This window comes from Pinus tabuliformis, chromosome J, assembly GCF_031772625.1.
Source record: "Pinus tabuliformis cultivar Carrire ecotype Pingquan chromosome J, CPIR1, whole genome shotgun sequence".
NCBI lineage: Eukaryota > Viridiplantae > Streptophyta > Pinopsida > Pinales > Pinaceae > Pinus > Pinus tabuliformis.
Genome location: NC_142295.1, coordinates 1,055,852,454 through 1,055,874,966, shown reverse-complemented (window position 1 = coordinate 1,055,874,966; position 22,513 = coordinate 1,055,852,454). Strand labels below are relative to the sequence as shown.

At 32.2% G+C, this 22,513-nt stretch overlaps 1 protein-coding gene across 1 annotated transcript; it reads left to right on the top strand.

Moving 5' to 3' along the window:
- The first annotated feature begins 929 nt into the window (after positions 1 to 929).
- LOC149230581 (metallothionein-like protein EMB30) lies at positions 930 to 1,637 on the top strand. Its single transcript, XM_089376097.1, has 3 exons — positions 930 to 1,117; positions 1,269 to 1,319; positions 1,410 to 1,637. The coding sequence occupies exons 1-3, from the start codon at positions 1,068 to 1,070 to the stop codon at positions 1,489 to 1,491; spliced, it is 183 nt and encodes a 60-aa protein (XP_089232223.1). The 5' UTR covers positions 930 to 1,067; the 3' UTR covers positions 1,492 to 1,637.
- The last annotated feature ends 20,876 nt before the right edge of the window (positions 1,638 to 22,513 follow it).

Sequence of the window (22,513 nt, the reverse complement as noted above, 5' to 3'; positions counted from 1 at the left end):
CCGACCTAGAGGGCATCTCCTTGGCCTTCCTTGAATTGCCACCCCATGGACCAAGTCAAGTCTTGGGATTCTACTACCGAACTTTCCACTGACTCTCCAACCCTTACCACCTTGTTGATGAGCATCGCATACCTCCTTAATACCTGATCCTTGCTTATGTCCTCAGGTTATTTTGAGAGTGTGACTATGTTCGACTATCCCTTGCATGTCAACCTTCCGGATTGGGCAGTTTGATTTCATTTGCAAAGCCCCACATTAGTAAGCCATATGGTACCTTTATCCTCCTTGAGTTCGGTATATAAAACCTTGGCATGTGCCGAGCTGTGGCACATCTTAGCGTGGCCTATTGGACTATGTTGTGCTTGTACATATTGTACATAGGAGTGTGATCCTTTATCTCTTTTTGTTTGGTGTGTGATGCGAGTATGGGTCATGCCTTATTTATGCAAAATTTCAAAAAAATTGTAAAATCCAAAAAACCAAAAATACATGGTCCCTCAGCCATGTTTATGTCTTTCATTAAGGGATTTAACCATGGGTCTAGTCTTTGTGTATGGCTTTTATGGACAGGGCGATGTTTCTATTGCGTCATTGATTCGACCTTGGGTGTGTTTCTCTTGAACTTAGCATATAGGGGTAGGGCATATATCACCATCAAAAAGTAAAGTTAGTTTCCCAGTCCCACGCAATAATATATTGGACCTGTAGAGGACGTCAAGCACGACATTAAAATGAATGGTGGTAACCATCTCAATAATGTTAGATTCTTCTCATTTCCCTATAGATGACGTGTTGATCCTCGGCTTTATTGAGTTCAGAAGATGCCTTTCCCAAAGTTGAACTTCAATACGCCCGTCGGATCTACGAGATCGGACGGCTGCGACTCACCGCCGACTGCATCACTTTCGCCGCCGACTTCATCACTTTGGAGGAGGCGTCCTTGGCCTCCCCCAAGGCTGGCCTGCCTTCTATATATTTGCGGGCGAGCAGAGAGTTTGAGAAGGTAAACGGGCCTTGAGAAGCTACAAGTTAACGAATTAGTTTCTGTGATAATTGTTGTTGCGAACATGTCGAGCGACTGCGCAAATTGTGACTGCGCTGACAAGAGCCACTGCACGTATGTTGTCTACTCCTCTCTTTACAGTTTTTTTTTAATCTCAATTTCTTATCTATCTCTCCTTATCCTTTTCAAATTTCGTGTAGTTTGTCAGGAGTTCGAATCTAGCTACGTCTGAGCTCGTTTGATTTTGGGTTGTTTTGTTTCACAGTAAAAAGGGCTTCCAGATGGACGGTATTGTGGAGACCAGTTATGAAAAGGGGTATTGCGTTATATATAGTTGTCATAACTTTCATTTGTATGGTTTCAGAATGATATGATATTTGAAATTATTTTGTTTTGGTGTAAACAGGCCTGCTGCAGAGGTATCTATGGAGAACGACTGCAAGTGCGGCCCCAACTGCCAGTGCGGTACTTGCAGCTGCCACAGTTGAATCAATATGTTCTCTTTAATAGTGTTCCTCTCTCCAATTGGTGTCTAATAATAAGTCCAGTATGTTCCAGCAGGCATGAAGGATGTTTGTGCAGTGTCATAGATGTTACTTTACCAGGACTTTTAAATAAAGACTCAGTTTACATAGATTTGGGATTTTCAGTGTGGCTTGTATGGTTCATGGCATGCCAATTATTATGCTACTCACTTTAAGTTTTGAAATGACATTTATAGATTTGTTAATATTTGGTTTTAAATTAAAGTACACTCCAGGAAATTGCATTATTAATCTTAAGATAGTTTAGTATGAGTGTTAATAGACATAGGAATTTTAACTTTAGATATTTCTGATCTCTTTTAAAAAATGTTTAAGATAAATTTGTATAAAAATGTTTTAAATAAATCTGCATATGTTATTTTCAGTCTTTTAATAAAAAATTTAATAGACTTTTTAATAAAAAAAAAATTTATAAAATTTTATGGTTATTTTTAATTTTTCTTTGTATTTTTTTTTCTCAATTAAATATGAAATATTATTGTTGATATAATAGTAATAAATTAAATTGAAAAACAATTCACATTTATAAAACATAATATTTTTAACCAGTCTAAATTCTCTTTTTTTTGAATTTATAATATTTTTTTTATTTAATATAAATTAATTTTAAAATGAAAATTAGAAATTTTTGTTTTATGTTTAATTTTTAAAAATATTTAAATAATTAAAAGTGGAATATGAGAATACATTTTATCTAAAAATGTGTTCAACCATTAGTTTTATTACTTATTATTGTATTTAAAATCATAAATCAAAATCTTTGATCTTTAATTTTATTATTTATTATTGTAGTTAAAATCATAAATCTTTAATTTCATTTATTAAAGTAGTTAAAATCTTAAAACATATGTTATTGAAACATAATAAAAATAACATATTATATATAAGTAAGGTTAGATAAATAGAGCTTAGAAATTACATATATAATTCTTCAAATTTAATGTGCATGACCTAGTTTTGTATTAAGAAATGGTTAATTTACAAATCTAACCATAAATAGATTAATTTTTAGTGAATTTAATTTCCAATTTTATTTTTAATTTTCATATACAATTAGATTTTAAACATAAATTTAACATTATAAGTAGAAAACGGCATTCATGGCACTAAATGGTATATTCATTCTTTAATGTCTATTGTCAAATACAATCTTTTGCTTTTAGAGACTAATACACAACATCCCTAATAGTGAAGGGTGTCTTTCTTAAATGTATATGGTCAAGATAACCATTCTAATTTTACAAATATAACCTTGCTTTGAGCCAAGATCATATATGTTTCCATTAGGGAAGTAGATTATGTTGCTATATTTACTTCAATGAAATCTTCATTCTCTAAAGGGTCCCTTTCTAGTGGATCTTAGTGAGGAAGTGTATTTCAACTTGTTTATAAAAGAAATTGCAGCTTAATGATGATTCCAAAATAAATGTCAAATGGTTTCTAGTTGGCCCAAAGAACGACATGCATCCTTTGTGAAATTTCTTGAGTAGTAAATGTTAATATAATAAAAAACATACATGTTTGTGAGAATAATTTGGCAAAATCACATAAAAAATTATTGGTCAACGCGTTTCAACCAACAAGTTGAAAATCCAATCTAGTGACAAGTTGAAAATCCAATCTAGTGACAAGTTCAATAGGACAACAGGCCATTCCAACAGCTATATTTTACCTCTAAACAAGACTTAATTAGATTTGACCAAGGTCCAAGGTTGTTAAAAAACTTCTAGTTAAATTATCTATATTGTAAAAAATATTATTAATATAAATTAATATTATTGTTCATATAAATAGTATAAATATTAGGGGAAAATTCTATTAAGAATAAAATATTAATATTAACGATCTTAATCTTATGGTAAATCCCAATTATAAGTGACCATTGTCTTCTATAGATATTAATAATATTATTATTAAATACATATTATTATTATTATTATTATTAATGGCCTAGTGTAAAAAATAATAGTAATATTATTATTATTATTATTAACTTCAAACTCGTAATACTTAGCTAATATTACTAACTTATAGTCTCATTTAATCCTATTAAAAATATTAGTGTATATCTTTGTATTATTATAATTGGATTGTATAATTTTATTATAATTAGTAATAAACGAATTTTATTACTAATAATAATTTATTACTAATTATAATAAAATTATACACTCCAATTATAATAATACAAAGATATAACACTAATAATAATATTAGTCTTTTATAGGATTAATCAGACTATAAGTTAGTAATATTAGCTAAGTATTATGAGTTTAAAGTTAATAATAATAATAATATTACTATTTTTTTTTACACTAGGCTATTATAATAATAATAAAATATTAATATTAAATACTATATAAGACAATGGTGACTTATAATATGGGATTTACCATAAGATTAAGATCGTTAATATTAATATTTTAATCTTAATAGAATTTTCCCCTAATATTTATACTATTTATAGGAACAATAATATTAATTTATATTAATAATATTTTAACAATATAAATAATTTAACTAAAATTTTTTTAGCAACCCCTGGTCAAATCTAGCCGTTAGAGGTCTTGTTTATCCGTTATTCGATAAAATATAGTTGTTGGAATGGTCTGTTGTCCCTATTTAACTTGTCGCTCAGATTGGATCTTCAACTTGTCTTGACTATGAACCACACTAGTTGGTTCGAAACGTGTCGACGAATAATTTTTTATGTGATTTTGCCAAAATTATTCTCACAAACATGCTATGGATCACAAAAGTCTAAATTCTATAAAAAAACATACATATTAAAATAGATTTAACTTTTTCACTCATATTTGTATTGCATTGCTTGTTTTAAGATCTCTTATATCATTTCATGTATTGTGTTGACATGATGCAAGTTGATGCTTCCCTGTCATGACACTTTAGTTGTAATGGAAATATAGAAAGTACAATATGTTGACTAGGAGTTATTATTTGTACTTGCACAACTTATTAGGATATGATGTCAAAAATAGTTTGGTTTTTGGAATATATATCACTTTCATTTATTGAAAATTGATAAACTTAAAAAAAGTGCATTCTTCTAATTGTAGTATGTTACTTTTTAATCTATATGCTCATGTATTTCCTATTGAAATGATTAAATATCTCGTATCTTCATACAAATATTTAAGGAGTGCACAATTTCATCCTTGATGAACATGTAGATAATATCTAAAAACATGGTTGACAACAGCGATCAGAATAGAGTGTTAAAAAAATGAAGTTGTTTTTGTTTATGTAGCTTGAACAATAAGGTTTGTTAATTTAGGGAAAGAGGCAATCCCACGAATTTTTGAATTTACAAGAATATACATGCATTAATAGTAATGATCATGTGTTTTATTAAAAAAATCATAACTATGTGAGACTTCCTTTGCCATTATTATTAGGAATTATGTTTCAAACGTAAATCTTTAGCATTAGGATCTACTTTTCTCTCCTAGGCATAGTCAAGACCCTAGGCCCATCCCTTCTATGCATAATGGCACGAGAAATAATATTTAGGAGTTAGAGACTCTATAAAGAGGACATGTGTCATGGTTGAATTCCATAATCATAATACTTGCAACCTAGAAGGTTTATTTTCCCACATAAGGACCTTGTATTCCTTTTTACTATGGTCTAGGCTCGTAGATCCATCATTAATTCCCAAAACAAAAAAGCACAACCATATCTCACTTAGAGACCAAATATCCCATAGAAATTCCTATGTGTTGTGTCAATGCATATTTCACTATGCTCGAGCCCAATAATCTTTGTTAAATTCCCAAGGCCCTTCTTATAATTTCCTAACCATTATCAATATGGAAAGACCCATCAACATCATTGAAAGCATCATAGTGTCCCTTGGTAAACAACTCATATTGAAATTATGCACACGATATGCAATATTTGGTGGATTGTAGGTGTTTTTCGTAACAAATGAGATAAGCATCATTTAGGCATAAGGTTGTTCTTATTGCCCACATCACCCTTGGAAGCAAATGATAACCAACAAAGGTCTAATCTGGTTATTTGAGGATTTCCATGGCACTTGATAGTGAACCTATGAATATCAATCCCACTTTTTGGCAAGCCATGCACATGAAAATGGCTTATGTGGACCCTCAATCAAGATTTTATCTTAATCAAGTTTTTAACCCTTGAACAAGTTTTGAAACCTTAATCGAGGGCTTAAAACATCAATCAAGACTTTTAAACTAAAAACAATTATATATTTGAAAAATACCTTGATCAAGGGTTTTTAAATACCATAGTTGAGAGCTTTCAAGGCATTTAAAAAAATATGATTGAGAATTAGACCTCGATCAAGGGCTTGAAAATTAATAATCCTTCCCCATTTTTGTAAGTTTTCATGGAACTTCAACTTTTCAATGGGTGAAATTCTTTCATCTCTTCCATGGAATGTGGTGGACTTGATCCATATATATTCATCATTGAATTCTCTATTCAATGACAAACATTTTTCATTTTTTTCATTTTCCTCATTCTAAAATTTATACAAAGCATTTTATCTCAGGTAGTTAAAGCCCCCCAATGACAAAAATATATCTCTTTTTTTTTGTAATTTTGACATTAGTGAGGCTACATCATGGTCATATTGAAGAATAACACCCGAATTGGGACAAAAATTGAACCTTAACGCAGTGCCTTAATAGCGGACCTAATCACCGTCTATCCAAGACCTTGTGGACATAAAAAAGATATCGCTGAAACTACACAACTAGAAAATTAAAAAAGATGTGTGCACTCTCTAGATGTTTTTTTATTCAAAAGAGTGTTCTTGTTTTTACATTTTAGGTAAAAGGTGAAAAACAATTTTTGGAACACAAATCTATTTTTAATTTGTTCAATTCAAAAAATTAATAGAAAAATATTTTCCAAAAAATTTATAAAAGAAGAAGCATTACTTATTCATTCACATATATGAGTTTCAAGGTTTCAATTAATAAAAAAATGTTAAACATCAAATTTCCATTGCCACATTTCACTAAAAAGTGGTTCATATATTAATGGATTCACCCTTTAGCCTAAGAAGAAATTTTTAGGGCTAGAGACTCTTTATTCCCTTCTTCAACTATGGAACAAACATAAGATTCATTTATGATGCCTAATACCAAATAATGTCACCCATATTCAACTTAGATGTGCAAGACTTCTTAAAGAGGGCTTGTCTCATTTCTTATTGGTTTTTTTGATGATGCTTATGTTTGAGAAGGTTTAATTAGGGATTCATTTCATTCCCTACCCCTTGACCTTGTTTATTCGTTGATACACATTTCAGATGCCCAAATAAACACATGTTACGTGTACCCTACTAAGAGGTCAAAGAACTCTTACAAAGTTCAAGTTTGTTCACTTGAGTATTTTTTCAAGAATCTTGATCATGACAAGCTTCAATAAAATTTGAAGATAATTATTTTCAATGTTTGATGATGATAAGGACCCACAAACCACCCATGCCCTCATGTAGTGGTTATTTAGGGAATGAGGTCGTTATTTCCCTCCCTTGGCCAATATCAAGGCCTTGAGTGTTTTTTCTATACCCAACCATAATGCATAAACATTTTAGTGCCACCCATATCGAAATCTTAGGGAAAATACCCCTTAGTGAGGCCTTGCGTCACTATATGTAGGGTATGTTCATAATAATTAAACCTAAGATCGTTCAATTAGGTGTTAAGGCATGTGTTTACCCTCTTGACCATGTTTAGGCATCCAAACCCATTTCCATTGCATAAGACCTATTCATGGCACCCATATTCCACTTAAAGGCATGACAAAAGATGGTTCTATGAACCATTTAAGACTCTTGATCCCAAGAAGGTTCAATAATATCCTATCATATTTTTTTTCATTCCTTTACCATGTCCATGGCCCACAACAAATCCTCGACGTACAAAAACTCCTAATGGCATCTACATCCAACTTTGATCCCAAAAAACACCTATATATTATTGTATTCTAGTGTTCCAGTTTACAAGTGTTGTTCATTATGATTGAGCCAAAGAAGTGGTGTTTAGGGCCTAAGGAGAAAATGTTCCCTCTGCTAACCATAACACTTGAGCTCTAGAAGGCTCATTTATGGCTTAATTCCCTTGTTTTCCACTAACCATATTTAGACCTTGCAACACATTTATAGTGAATAAAAGCTACCCAAGGCAGCCATGTCCTACTTAGATGTTAAGGAACCCCAACCATGGCCCTAAGAATGATTCATCATGTGGGCCCAACACACATTCTCATTCAAGGCATGTGTTGTGGTTCATGGCATCCATATCCCTCCAGTAAGAAAAATATGTCATACACAGATCTCATGAGGTTGTTTAAGAACATGTTCATCACTATAGCCTTAGAGCTTCATGGATACTATGTTTTGTTCATGGTGTTTGTGATTGAAAAGCATCCCTTCAGGTATAAGGCCCATTATTCTGCTCCCATGACCTTGGTTAGACATCGAAACATGTTCTTAGTGCATAAATAACCTGGGGGTGGTACTCATAGCACCCATAAAGCACATTTATAACCAATATATGTTAGATGTGGAAGTTTGAGGATTTATCCATGGCGCTTGAGCCTAAGATCCAAGGTATAGGGATATAAGATCTTCTTTCCCTCCTATAGTTATGGTCACCAACTAGAGACCATCAATGATGTCTAAGACATCATAATGGGGCCCATATTCAAATCAAATGTCAATGACTCCCTAAAGGGCTCATTTCATGGTTTCTAACTGTTGCTCATTCTACTCAAGCTTTAAAATTTTTAATAAGGCCTTAAAAGACATCCACTCTCGCATTTGGTGCTGTAAAAGCATGTTCATGGTGCTTGATTCAAGGCCTTGCAAACCATCCTTTCTCTTGTGTGGTGGTCTGAGAATGTATTCATGGTTCTTGAGGGAGAGAAGTTATGTTTTGGGATCAATGTTTCTTTTTTATGCCCCAACCAATGTTAATGTTGCTTATGTTGTTATGTACAGGGTCTTCTCATGGTTCTTAGGTAAGAGAATGTTCAATTAGGGATAAAATCCCTTATTCACCCTTGACCATGTTTAGACACTCCTACCTATTTCCAATGCACAAAACCAACTCATGGCACTTGTATCCCACTCAAAGGCTTACAAAAAATGCCAAGAAAGGATTCATATAGTGGTTCAAGGACTCATTCAAGGCTCTTGAGTTTGAGAAGATTCAATAATTATATTAAGGCACTTTCTTTCCTTCCTTAATCATGTTCAAGACATTGTGACCCATCCTCAATGTGTAAAGGCTCCCAATATCATCTATTTCTATCTTTGATGCTAAAAGGCCCTATGGAGGGTATGTGTTATGCTTTGTAGATGTTGTTGATGATTATTGTGCTCGAGAATTGGAATTTAAGGGCTAAGACACATGTGTAGTCTTCTAAAAGATTCATTTAACAATTAAGTTCCTTATTCCTTCTCCCTGACCAACCATGTTTAGAACTAGAATCCCATTTCCAATGTACAAAACCTACTCATGGCACTTATATCCCACTTAAATGTTAAAAACCCTCAATCATGACCCCAATAATGATTCATGATGTCGAACTAAAATACGTTCTCATTCAAACCATATATTTTTGTTAAATCATAATGCCTATATCCCTTTAACAAGCTAAAACACCATAAAAAAATGTTATATAAGCATTCAAAATATATTTAAAATTATAATGTTAAAAATATTTATACATTTATTTAAAGCCAATAAAAAATAGAACTATTCAATAAAATAATTTCTAAATTATAATAATTATTTTTTATTAGAAATACAAAACTATATCTAAATGCTTTAGATACACTTTGTTAACATTTATGATAACCATGCACTATACATATATTTAAACCTGGGTAATTATTATAAGTTTTTGTCCCTAATATCTAAAATAGAATCAGTATTTATCGTAAGAAAGATAATAATTCTGAATTTATCTTTGAAAGGTTTATAGTTAAAGATGGAAAAAAAGGAAAAATAAAATCCACTATCCAAAATTTGAAATTTCACATTATTGGAAATGATTAAATGCAAAATAAAGAAAGTAAAAACTATATAAATTCAAAGTTACACTATATTGTTTCAGGAAAATGACAAGTGGATTTAATTACGGAAAGAGCTATATAATTTTATAACTGAAAATAAACCCAATGACGTTACTTTTCAGGAGGCTATAATTGAGAAAGGGGTGATTATAACTGAAAATGAAAGATAAGATAAAGAAGAAATTAAATTTGAAGGACAAATAAAGGAAAAGGATTATATGACGAAGTGACAGATTTCGTTAGGCTTATCTTCTATTTGGTCATGATTGAAAATAAATGGAAAAGACTAAACAAAAATGGAGAAAACAAATATTATTCATGTATATATGTTACATTTATGATATGATGAGTAGATGATTGTCCACATAAGATGGGGTGACCAAAATTTTAACTTATTATTTTGTATCTTAAACCATAGTTATGGTTTTAAGAAAGGTTTATATGGTGATTCATGTTCACTTATAAATAAATTGATTATTTTAATTTTATTTTCAAATGAATTTAAAATAATTATAATATTAAAAATAAAAGATTTTATAGTATCGAATATCTTTCAAGGTAGGTTATTAAAATTGTATGGAAAAGTAAGGGAATTTATTTATGTGGTTTTTGGTGAAGAACAATATTGAACAAAGATTGAAATATTTTACTAAGAAAAATAGTTTTGGCACGAACTAAAATCTCAAATAAAATTATATAATATAAAAATATATATGTCACAAAAAAAATTATAAAATAAATAAGATTAAAAAAAAACTAAACAAAAAAATAAGATTTTTAAATATATAACGAAACATAAACAATGGCTTAATGCAATCTTTAAAGAATCTTCAAGATGAAGAAAAGATACCAAATACTGCCACAAATTTACAAAAGGATATGGTGTGCAATGCATTCATCAAGACATCTTAAAACTTAACTAAAAAATACAAAAAACACCATAAGATTACAAAATCATGTGGAGTGTCTCTAAGATTTTTCCCAAGGATCAACACTTTAATTTCCCATAATATTTCAGTCTTGTATGTTTTGAAACTAACGAAGTCAACTAAACATGTAACAAAAAGCACATTTGGTTGGAAAAAATTATACCCCTAGATTATTTTGAAGTTGTAATGATTATGTACATATGATATTTAGGTTGGTGAGTTGGTGCATGTGATATACGCAAAGAGCCAGATTCTATAAAGGCATGTCTCTTAAATGTGTATTAAATTGATTAGGGCCAGTGGTCTCAATGCAATTATGAGTTTTATGGTGATCAATTAGACATCAATAAGGGAGGGATAAGTGTTTGTGTATAAGGGCCTAGAGTGTACCTAGAGACCCTCGAGGGAAACAACAACTCCTGGAAGCCACAAGGCTTTTGGATATCCTTAGACGGCTTGAGTTGGACACCATGGAGGTAGTGGCACAACTCGAGGAATTATGAGTGCAAAGAAGGGGGTGCACTACTTGGGTCTAGGGATGATGGGGGATGTGAGACTATTGGTTGGAGGCTACTGGGTTTGGTACCTTAGCCCTGTTCGTACATGGTACTAGATATATACCCCACTTGACTAGTTGTTACCATAGTAGAGTCATGGAATTAGCTCAGGGGTGACTGACTGTTGAGTGAGCTAGAGAAACATTGTCTACGGTTGGGTAATGCATTTATGGTCTGCATCCATTCAACATATTTTAACATATATATGTATAAAACCTATTTTATTCATGCCCATGGCTTACTTTACCAGTTTTTTTTATCTTCTACTTTACCAGTTTGTTGATTTTATATTTTATGGTTTTTATTGCATGTTATTATGTCGTGTTACGTATCTATATCATTTATAATTATGACATCAATGTCGATGGTAATTGCATTTCCCTAATTGGGTGACTGGGGGATGTTACAAGTGGTATCAAAGCCCATTTTTCAACACATAACCTACATAGGCTAGAACCACAAAAGCTAATTTCGCAAAGCATTCTTGCAAGTTTTTCGACGTAATGCATGAATAAGATGCAATGTTATGGACAATTTATAACACAAGCACATTCATTTCAGAAGGTTGTCACAAAATAAAAAATAGTCCATGATTGCGTGGTATTCAACAATAAAGACTTGAATGCATTTATGGGCTTGAAAATTGTGAAAATGTATGTCAAATGCAATAAATTGAGGGATACACAACAAATACTTTGCAAAATGTATAAGAGAAATATGGCCTTTTACTTCTATGATTTAAAGATATGTTAACTAAAACCATGGAAAGCTTTCCCTCAAGATATCCTCCCAATACATAAAGAAGGATATCAAATGTGAGTAGAAAAGGTTGGCTTTTTTTATGGGAGTTTTAGTGTTGAGGTAGCAAGAGAAAAAGGGGTCTTAATAGATAAATCCAAATATAAAACCATGTTAAAATTTTCGAGGTTCCCAAGACTCCTCAATAACAAACATGTTAACCAAAATTTGTTTACACACATATAATGTGTATATCATCTTGTTTATGGGTGACATTTGACTATATATATCACAAATTTGAATTCACCACAGTGATAATGATGCAATGTCATAATTTGATAATTATGTTGATTTATGATTTTCACTCTAACAAAATTAAATTAAAATTTACTAAAAACTCTTAATTTTTAAAACTCTTTACTTAATTTACATATATATAAAAATATATATATATATATATAAAACAACTTAAATGAAAATAAATAAACTTTAAATAAAAATATTATATTACCATCTTTAAATATATGGAAAGAAATTAAACTTATCCAAAAATCTTTAAGAAATGAACTAATCTTTGAGTAACTACTCATGAAAATAAAATTATCCCATATATCATTAAAAATATGGAAATAGACTAAAAACTTAATAGTAAAAAATCCTATAATCTTTAATTAAAATTATTATATATTTTATATTCGTCACTAATAAATTTATATGCATTTTATATTTTTCAATAAAAAAATAAATGTAACAAAATTTATTATAATTTAATAATTTATAATAAAGATTATTATTATGGGTTACTTTCAAAAATATAAATTAATTTTATTATTAAGAAAAGTTATATATTTATATTATAAATTTGTTTTTAATATGTAAGATAAAAAATAAATCTCGGAGTTTTACACTTTATTCAGAATCAATATCAGAAATAATTTTATATTTTATTTAAAAATTAAAAACCAATTAATGATATAAAAAAGTTTCTTTATAATGATGATCAAAATGACCTCTAATAAAATTATATAATTTTAATTATAAATTTAATTTAATTATACTTAACTACAATTTAATGTTTTATTTTAAAAAATAATAATAACAAGTGTAATATGCAACGTTGATGTTTAGTCACTGCCTATTATGCAAAAAATAATTGATAGAAAAATAATCATTGTGAAAATAATTATAAGATTAATTTCAAACCTAAACTTTAGCATGCACAATTACTTGTTCAAATATAGTTGTTATAGTTGTTACATGGACATTCAAATTGTTTGTGTCACATCTCCATATACTTTTAACATAACCATAGTAATTTTTTTTTTATTACATATTCACCTCAATCCTTATAACGAGGGTGAAGGCATTCAAATATCAACTTGCATGTTTATTTAACCATTAATGTTTATGGTTGGTTTACTGCTATGCGGTACAGAGCATATATTCGTATTTAGATCTGGTACAAAGTCTTTACTGAGCATATTTTACAATGCAAATGCAAACGTATTCAGAGTATTTTCATTCATTTCGGATTTAATAAAACATTTAATTGCTTTGCTACGAGGTGTGGCGGCAACAGGTCTCGTCGCCATGCGTGCTCCAGCTGTCCCTCCTGCCTCGTTCCCTTCGCTGTTTGGACGGTGATCCGGCCATTACTCTAATCTGACGAGCGACGATCCATCTAAAATCTTTGTTGGGGTTTTATGGAGGTCTCGTCTCATTTCTACTATCTTAGTCTTTTGCTCTTGGTTTTCTGGGTTCTAAGAAACATGGTTTCGTCCCTGAAAGATTAGGACTATGGAGATTCCTCCATAGCTTTAGCGGGGTTACGAAACAGATGGAGCTTCCACTTATTTGTTGGCCCTACAGGTATTCATCATTTCATTCATCATAACATTTGAACTTACTTGTTTGTAGCTGCAATGCTATTTCCTGACGGGTTTCTCTTTTTGGTGGTGTGTGTGGGTCTTCAAGTGAGGTCTCGACATTTTCAGAGGCTTTTTGATATGGGTTCCACCGGTTCCTCTGAGTTCTGCACACTCAACTCCTTTATGAGTCCTCAGGGATTTTCACCATTTTGCTTGCGGCATCTATTGTTTGGTTAGAGGCATACAAGCTTGTCCTGATGGTCTCCTCGTTGGGTTTTTTTACTTTGCAATAGAGAGTTGGTCTGTTACTTTGGTGTGCGGTCAATACCTGCACAAAAGTGCTCTACTCTTGAATACTGGCTATTGAAATTATATGTTCATACTGTATATGTGTATTTTGGGTTTTAAGGATAGCCTCATTGTTCCTTCGGGTAACGATTACGACCTTGGGGTTTATCCAGCGTCTTTTTGGGAGTTCATTCGAAAGTCTATAATGTTATTGGCATCATTCTTATTTTATATGTATTAATAGCTCTGGAATTTTCATCTAGTATTTGTTTTCATGAGCTCATTGACTCTGGAAATCTTTATAACAATGAATATTTCAGAAAGTCCTTCAGGGTTATCCCGTCTTGATATATATATATATATATATATATATATATATGTATATATATATAGATATATATATATATAAAAGCTATGAGTTAATGATTTGTTCTGGTTATTGTTTATGTTGAATAGGAAATGCCTATGTCTCTTACTTTATTTTTTTGTTTTCGCTAAATAAGGCACTATTTGACTTTGTTCATACTTATCCCCTTTGGACGTTTTCAACTGTTAATTCTCTATTTTAGAGATCTTCAATATGAAATCTAGGTTGCTATTTGTGGGCAGAAGGCTTAGCGCTGGGTCCCTCCCTAGCCTACAGTCGTTTCAAGTCCTACGGTTTTGGTTGTTATCCCGTTTTTTTTCTTTATTGGCATTTTCTTATTTTACAAAACTCCTAAATTTCGTTGTTATTAAGATGAGCCACAATGTTATACATTCACAAGTTTTCTAACAGTGACTCAACATGCATACATACATAAATTATGAGATGATAGTGAATTAGGCCTCGACCAGACTTTCTCTGTAAACAAATATATGGTTTGGTTTATAGCAGTAACATATTACATTCCTTACTTTGTCAGTCAATTATATATGTATCTACAGATTGTCTTCCTAATCCTGGTTTATTTAGAAAATATTTTTCATTTTAAGTAGTTCATTTCTTTTCTAAGGTTGTTCTACAGTTTGCATTTATGCCTGAACTAGCAGCTTTTTCTACCATAATTTATGAAAGAAACAACTCCTTGTTTTCAGGGTAAGATTAATCAACATGCTAAATTTCAAGCTCTTCTTATAACCACAATAATTTTTCCAGAATTTAAACATTTACTCTATTAATTTATAATTAACAAAGGTTCCTCAAAATTGTTTTACTTACCTGAGATTAGTAAAGAAAGAAAAACAGTCCAACTGTAGAAATCACCTATGTATATAACAGATTTTAATCCTCCCAACCTTGAGACTTACTTTCAGGTACAAGTCTCACCTCGAGCTTGCTTGCAAGATTAATAACTTCTTGCAAGCTTTCTCAACAGTGCATCCGCTATTTGGTCACCACCAGACTTAGCTACTTTTCCGCCTGACTTCTCAACACAGATCCTCTCCCTTTTCTCCTATGTTCTCTCAGGTATCCTCTCTACCCTCTTGAGTCCTTTTCCTTGGAGAATTCATAATCAGGGAGGTAGTTAGGGTTAGGCAACTGCCTACCTTAACTTTCTTGATATGAAAAGTTACAAGATTTGTTAACACCAAAAAAAGAATAGTTTCCTTTATAATTTTCAAATTTAATACTAAATTCAAAACTGTATCCATAAAATTCAGTGTGTTTTCACTACGGTAAATAAAAAATAATTACAGTTTTCTGGGGACATCACATCTCCCCCCCCAAAATCAAACATCGTCTCGATGTTTTTCTGCTGAAAATAGACCCGGAAAAGCTTCTTTCATGAGCTTCTCATTCTCCCAGGAGGCCTCATCCGGCCCATAGTGCTGCCATTGCACTTTAACCTGGGTGATAACTCGTTTCCGCAGTGTTACTTCTCTCCGATTGAGTATAACCAGAGGTTCGACCAAGGATTGTCCTTCTGGTTCGACCTACATAGACAAAGAAATTTTGTCAGTTGTTATCTTTATAACTTTCTTATTTGGCTTGCTTAGAGAAAATTTCATTACATTAATATCCCGCCAATTGATTATATGTTTAGGATTGTGAACATATCTTTTTAGTACAGATACATGGAAAACATTGTGTATTAGAATATGGCTGGGCAAGGCTAGTTGGTAAGCCACTGGCCCCACCCGTGCCAAAATTTGGAATGGACCGCAAAAGTGGGGTGCTAATTTAGCACAACCACTCCATTGTAAGGTACTCCACTTGGTTTGTACCCTCACATACACATGAATCGCTACTTGGAATTCTCGGAAACTCCTTTTTCGATTGACGAAGTTCTTTTGTCAATCTTGAGTGGCCCTTAAATTGGAACGAACCTTCTTAACCATTTCTTCCATTTCCTGCAAAATTTCAGGTCCCAACATTAACTTGTCCTCGAGTCCTCCCCAACTAGATGGTGTGCGGCATTTACGCCCATATAGAACTTCAAACAGGCTCATTTGTAAGGAAGTATGGTAGCCGTTGTTGTAAGCAAATTCGACCAGATGTAAGTAATCTTCCCATTTTGAGGGTTGTTGCATCACATAAGTTCGTAGCATGTTCTCTACCACCTTATTCACCCACTTTGTCTTCCCGTCCCTATGAGGGTGATAGGCGGTGCTGATGTTTAACTGCGTACCTAAACTTTCAAACAAAGCTTTCTAGAAGGCTGATGTAAATTTGACATCCCGATCAGAAATTATAGTCTTTGGTAGCCCATGTAATCTGAAAATATTCTGCATGAATACGTTGGCAATCTGTACTGTCCTTTATGTGGACTACACTAATATGAAATGAGTTTATTTGCTTAGTTTGTCCACTACTACCATTATGGAATCATTTTTCTTTTCAGATATGGGTAACCCTGTCATGAAGTCAAGGGAGATAGCCTCCCATTTCCATTCCAGAATTGGTAATGGATGCAGTAATTCCGCAGGATGTTGGTGTTCTATTTTTGCTTGCTGACATTCCAAGCAGTGAGTTAAATATTCTGCTACATTCTTTTTCATACTCGGCCAGTGGTATTCCTTGCGGAGTGCAGTAATTAATTTTTGGTAACCCGGGTACCCTGCATAGGGGATCTTATGATATTCATCTAAAATCAAATCCTTATTGTTGTTTTGGTTAGGCACATATAATCTCTTTTTATAAATCAACTTACTTGCAAGATTTATTTCATATCCTAGTTGATATTCATGGATGTTCGTAATTTGAGCTTGTTGTCCTAAAAACTGGTATTCTGGATCTTGTTCGATTGCTTCTTTGATTAGTTCATTGAACATGGTTCACACGTCACTGTAAGAAATTACATAAAGACAATGTACCTTTCGACTTAAGGCATCAACTACCCGATTCTCCTTTCCTTTCAAGTGTTTGATTTCGAAATCAAAACCACTTAGAAAGTCTACCCACCTGGCTTTCCTGGCATTTAGAGTGGGTTGCTTAAAATAATTAGTCAGGTTATGATGGTCATCCATTAGAAGGAATTTCTTACCTATCAAGTAATGCCGCCACATTTTTAGTGCATGAATAATGACTGTTAATTCTAAGTCATAAGCTGAGTATTTTTGTTCATGCTCCTTCAATTTCCTAGATTCATAGGCAATTACACTACCTTCTTGCATTAAAACACCACCTACCCCTTCCTTGCTAGCATCTGTACACACCACATAGTCCTTTCTTGGATCTGCTATTCTTAGAATTCAGGGAAAATTTTAAGAACCCCCCTAAATTTACATGTATAATAAATGGGCGAATATCCATGGTATATAGGAAAAATGGAAGGCGATTTTATCAATAATATGATATGTATATATAATTTTTTGGCGAATCTCTCACCAAGCATGGCGAATATTTTACTCAATTATAAAATCTTATGTTTATTGAATACACAAATGAAATCATTGCATTTCTTTAAAATATCTTTTGAAATGAAAATTACCAAAATTAGATATCGATAACCTAGTGGGTGTAGGATAAAATTCACCCGTGCCATTCATAGAAAGCATGAGAAAAAACCTAATACTATATAAAACCAAGAAAAATTCAAATTCATCACTTCTAGGGACCTCGTAACCACCCTACCAATACACAAGTATGTTCCTGTTTGCAATTAGAAAAATTACCCAAATTACAATCTGTTTACTCCAAAATATGTTGGAAAGTTATAGAAGGATGACTAGTGCAATCAATCCATTCCTTTTAGCCCTGGATTTGTTTCAGTTTAAAACAGAAGTATACAAATATACTTGTCCAATGTCTATGCTTTAACCATTCACCTTAAGATGTTTTTACAATAGAATTTCCTAAGTCTATTTAATATCTTCATTATCATAAAAACCAACCTATATCCATCTTAACTCCACATCTACCACTCTTAGGGGGATGAAATCTATTTATCCCTCTGAGCACTTGGTAGACCCAGAATTAAGATGGATATAAGATGATATAATTCCCCCTTTAAATAGGCTATGCTCACATGAATACCATGGTATTACCATGGGTCAATACCATGGGTTATCATAAACCTAGAGCTTAAAAATTACTATTAGTAATTTATAAAAATTAATAAAATTAATAGTTGATTTTTATTTTATTTTTTATTTTAACCAAGCTAAAATGTTTAACAGACATTAAATTACAACATCCATTTTTACTCTTGATCGGATCAAATATTTTTTCACTCTATGCTAGTTTGCATATCACGATATTTGATACCTCTCGGGGGTTAGTAGATCCAGAGTAAAGATGGATCTATGCTGGTTTAATTCCCCCATTTAAATAGGCTACATTCCACGTGAATACCATGGGTCAATACTATGTGCCATTTTGGTGAATACCATGGGTCAATACCATGTGCCATTTTTATTTTTATTAATACTAATATTAGGGTTAATAATTTCTTTTGCATGGTATGAATAACAATCTAGTCCATGATATTTGTCCCATAGTATTTTGCCCATAGGTTTCACCTAAATATAACACATTCGTAAATATAAGGTGACTTATGGAGTAAATATAAAAAAATGTTTTATTTGTTTACCATACCTCTCGTTTATTTATATTTTTATTAATTTACCATACCTCTTTTACAAATATGGTATTTGGCCCATAGGATTCACTTAAATAAAACCTCTTTCTTGAGCCTTCATAAATAGAACGAGAGTTATGGACTAAATATAAAAAGAAGTTTTATTTATTTACCATGCGTCTAGTTTATTTATATTTTTATTTATTTACCATACCTTTTGAGTAAGTATTAAAAGACGTTTTATTTATTTACCATACCTCCACTTTACTTATATTTTTATTTGTTTACACCCTTGCATGTATATAAGGTGACTTATGGAGTAAATATAAAAAATATTTTATTTATTTACCATACCTCTCATTTATTTATATTTTTATTAATTCACCATACCTCTTTTATAAATATGGTATTTGGGCCTTTGGCCCCTAGGATTCACTTAAATAAAACCTATTCTTGAAAATGGGCGAATGGATTCACTTAAATAAAACTTATTCTTGAAAATGGGTGGATGGAAGGTTGTAACTCCTAATTTCAAGGGCTAAATTTACCTTTTTTACCCTCTCCCTTAAAATAAGGTGGGCTATTTGAGGTGATTTGTAAAAATGTACTATGATACAAAATATTCACCCACTAAAAATTTAAAACCCCTTAATTTCGCCAAAGGGCGAACATTCGCCCCTAAAATTTTCTATGTTAGAATTGGTGCAGTGGTTAGTAAATGCTTGAGCTGTTCAAAGCTCTGCTAGCATTCGGCTATCCATTTAAAGTTTTTTCCCTTCTTCTGTAGGGAGGTAATAGGATAGGCCACTCTGGAAAATCCTTCAACAAATCATCTGTAATACCCTGCCAATCCCATGAAATACCTTATATCCGCTACGTCTCTTGGTACTGGCCATTGCATTATGGTCTTTATCTTTTCTGGGTCTACAACAATTCCATCTTTGGTAATGGTGTGGCCTAAATATTGAATCTGCTCTTTAAAGAAATCACACTTGCTGAACTTGGCACACAATTAGTGTTCCCTGAGAGCCTACAACACTATCCTTAAGTTCTCTTTATGTTCCTCAATATTTCTGAAATAAATCAGTATGTCATCAATAAATATTAATACAAATTTATCCAAGTATTGATGAAATATATTGTTCATTAGACACATAAAAGTTGCAGGGGCATTGGTTAGCCCGAAGGGTAAAACCACAAACTCGTAATGTCCATAGCGGTTCCTAAGGGCCATCTTAGCTATGTCTTCCTCCTTGATTCAGATCTGATGATATCCTGACCATAGATCAATCTTTGAAGACATTGTTGCTCCCTTCACTTGATCAAATAGTTCGTCAACGCGAGGTAAATGGTACTTGTCCTTAATGGTCAGCTTATTTAGCTAATGATAATCCATACACATCCGTAGGGTCCCGTCCTTCTTTTTGACAAACAGTACGGGGGGTCCCCAAGGCGAGACACTTGGACGAATATAATTTTTATCCAATAACTCCTGTAATTGCATTTTCAATTCTGTCAGTTCTGGTATACTCATATGATAAGGAGCTTGGGACATCGGGGCTGCTCTTGGTATTAGTTCAATGGTGAAATCTATGTCTCTTTTTGAAGGTGACCCTAGAATTTCTTCAAGAAATACATCTAGAAAATTTTGTATTATAGGGATATTTTCCAAGGACATGGATTTATCCTTTGAGTTGGCATATCCCACCTAAATTCTCCAAGGAAAAAGACTCAAGAGGGTAGAGAGGATACGTGAGAGAACAGAGAAGAAAAGGGAGAGGATTTGTGCTGAGAGGATACGTGAGAGAACACAGGAGAAAGGGGAGAGGATATGTGCTGAGAAGTTACGCGGAAAAGCAGCTAAGTCTAGTGGTGAAGAAGTTATTAATCTTTTAGGCAAGCTCGGGGGGAGACTTGTACCTGAAAGTAAGTCTCAAGGTTGGGAGGATTAAAATCTGCTATATACAGAGGTGACTTCTACAGTTGGACTATTTTTCTTTCTTTACTAATCTCAGGTAAGTAAAACAATTTTAACGAACCTCTATTAACTATAAATTAATAGAGTAAATGTTTAAATTCTGGAAAAATTACTGTGGTTACAGGAGAGGCTTGAAATTTAGCATGTCGATTAATCTTACCCTGAAAACATGGAGTAGTTTCTTTCATAAATTACGGTAGAAAAAGCTGCTAGTTTAGGCATAAATGTAAACAGTAGAACAATCTTAGAAAAGAAACGAACTACTTAGAACGAAAAAGATTTTCTAAATAAACCAGGATTACGAAGACAATATGTAGATACATATATAATTGAATGAGAAAGTAAGGAATGTAATATGTTACTACTATAAACCAAACTATATATTTGTTTACAGAGAAAGTCTCAAAGAGGCATAATTCACTATCATCTCATAATTTATGTATGCATGCATGTTGTGTCACTGTTAGAAAACCTGTGAATGTATAACACTGTTGCTCCTTTCACTTGATCAAATAGTTCGTCAATGCGAGGTAAAGGGCACTTGTCCTTAATGGTTAGCTTATTTAGTTGACAATAATCCATACACATTTATAGGGTCTCGTCCTTCTTTTTGACAAACAATATGGGGGATCCCCAAGGCGAGACACTTGGACAAATATAATTTTTATCCAATAACTCCTGTAATTGCATTTTCAATTCTGTCAGTTCTGATATACTCATACGATAAGGAGCTCGGGACACCGAGGTTGCTCTTGGTATTAGTTCAATGGTGAAATCTATGTCTCTTTTTGGAGGTAACCCTGGAATTTCTCTAGGAAATACATCTAGAAAATTTTGTATTACAGGGATACTTTCCAAGGACATGGATTTATCCTTTGAGTTGGTGTATCCCACCCGAATTCTTCAAGGAAAACGACTCAAGAGGGTAGAGAGGATACGTGATCTGATTTAAAACTATATCCATAATATTCAGTTTGTTTTTACTGTGGTAAATAAAAATAATTAAAATTTTCTATGTGACAACTTCCCCCCAAAATCAAACATCATATCCATATTTTTCTGCTAAAAATAGACCTAGAAAAGCTTCTCTCATGAGCTGCTCATCCTCCCAAGTGGCCTCATCCGGCCAATAGTGCTGCCATTGCACTTTAACCTGAGTCATAACTCATTTCCATAGTGTTACTTCTCTTCGATCGAGTATAACCAGAGGTTCGACCAAGAATTCTCCTTCCGGTTCGACCTGCATAAACAAAGAAATTTTGTCAATTGTTATCTTTATAACTTTCTTATTTTATTTTATTAACCACATTAACATGATTACATTATATAATGAACAATTAATAGAATACTTCAAATTATGTGATTATCCAAATTATTTAATAATTAAAAATATAAAATAGTGAAATGTGTTTGAAAATAAATTTCACATAATTTATACCACTTATTATACATAAATTACATATACGAAATTAAAAGAAATTAAAAAAACTAAATTCAGACATAACACTAAAAAAATTC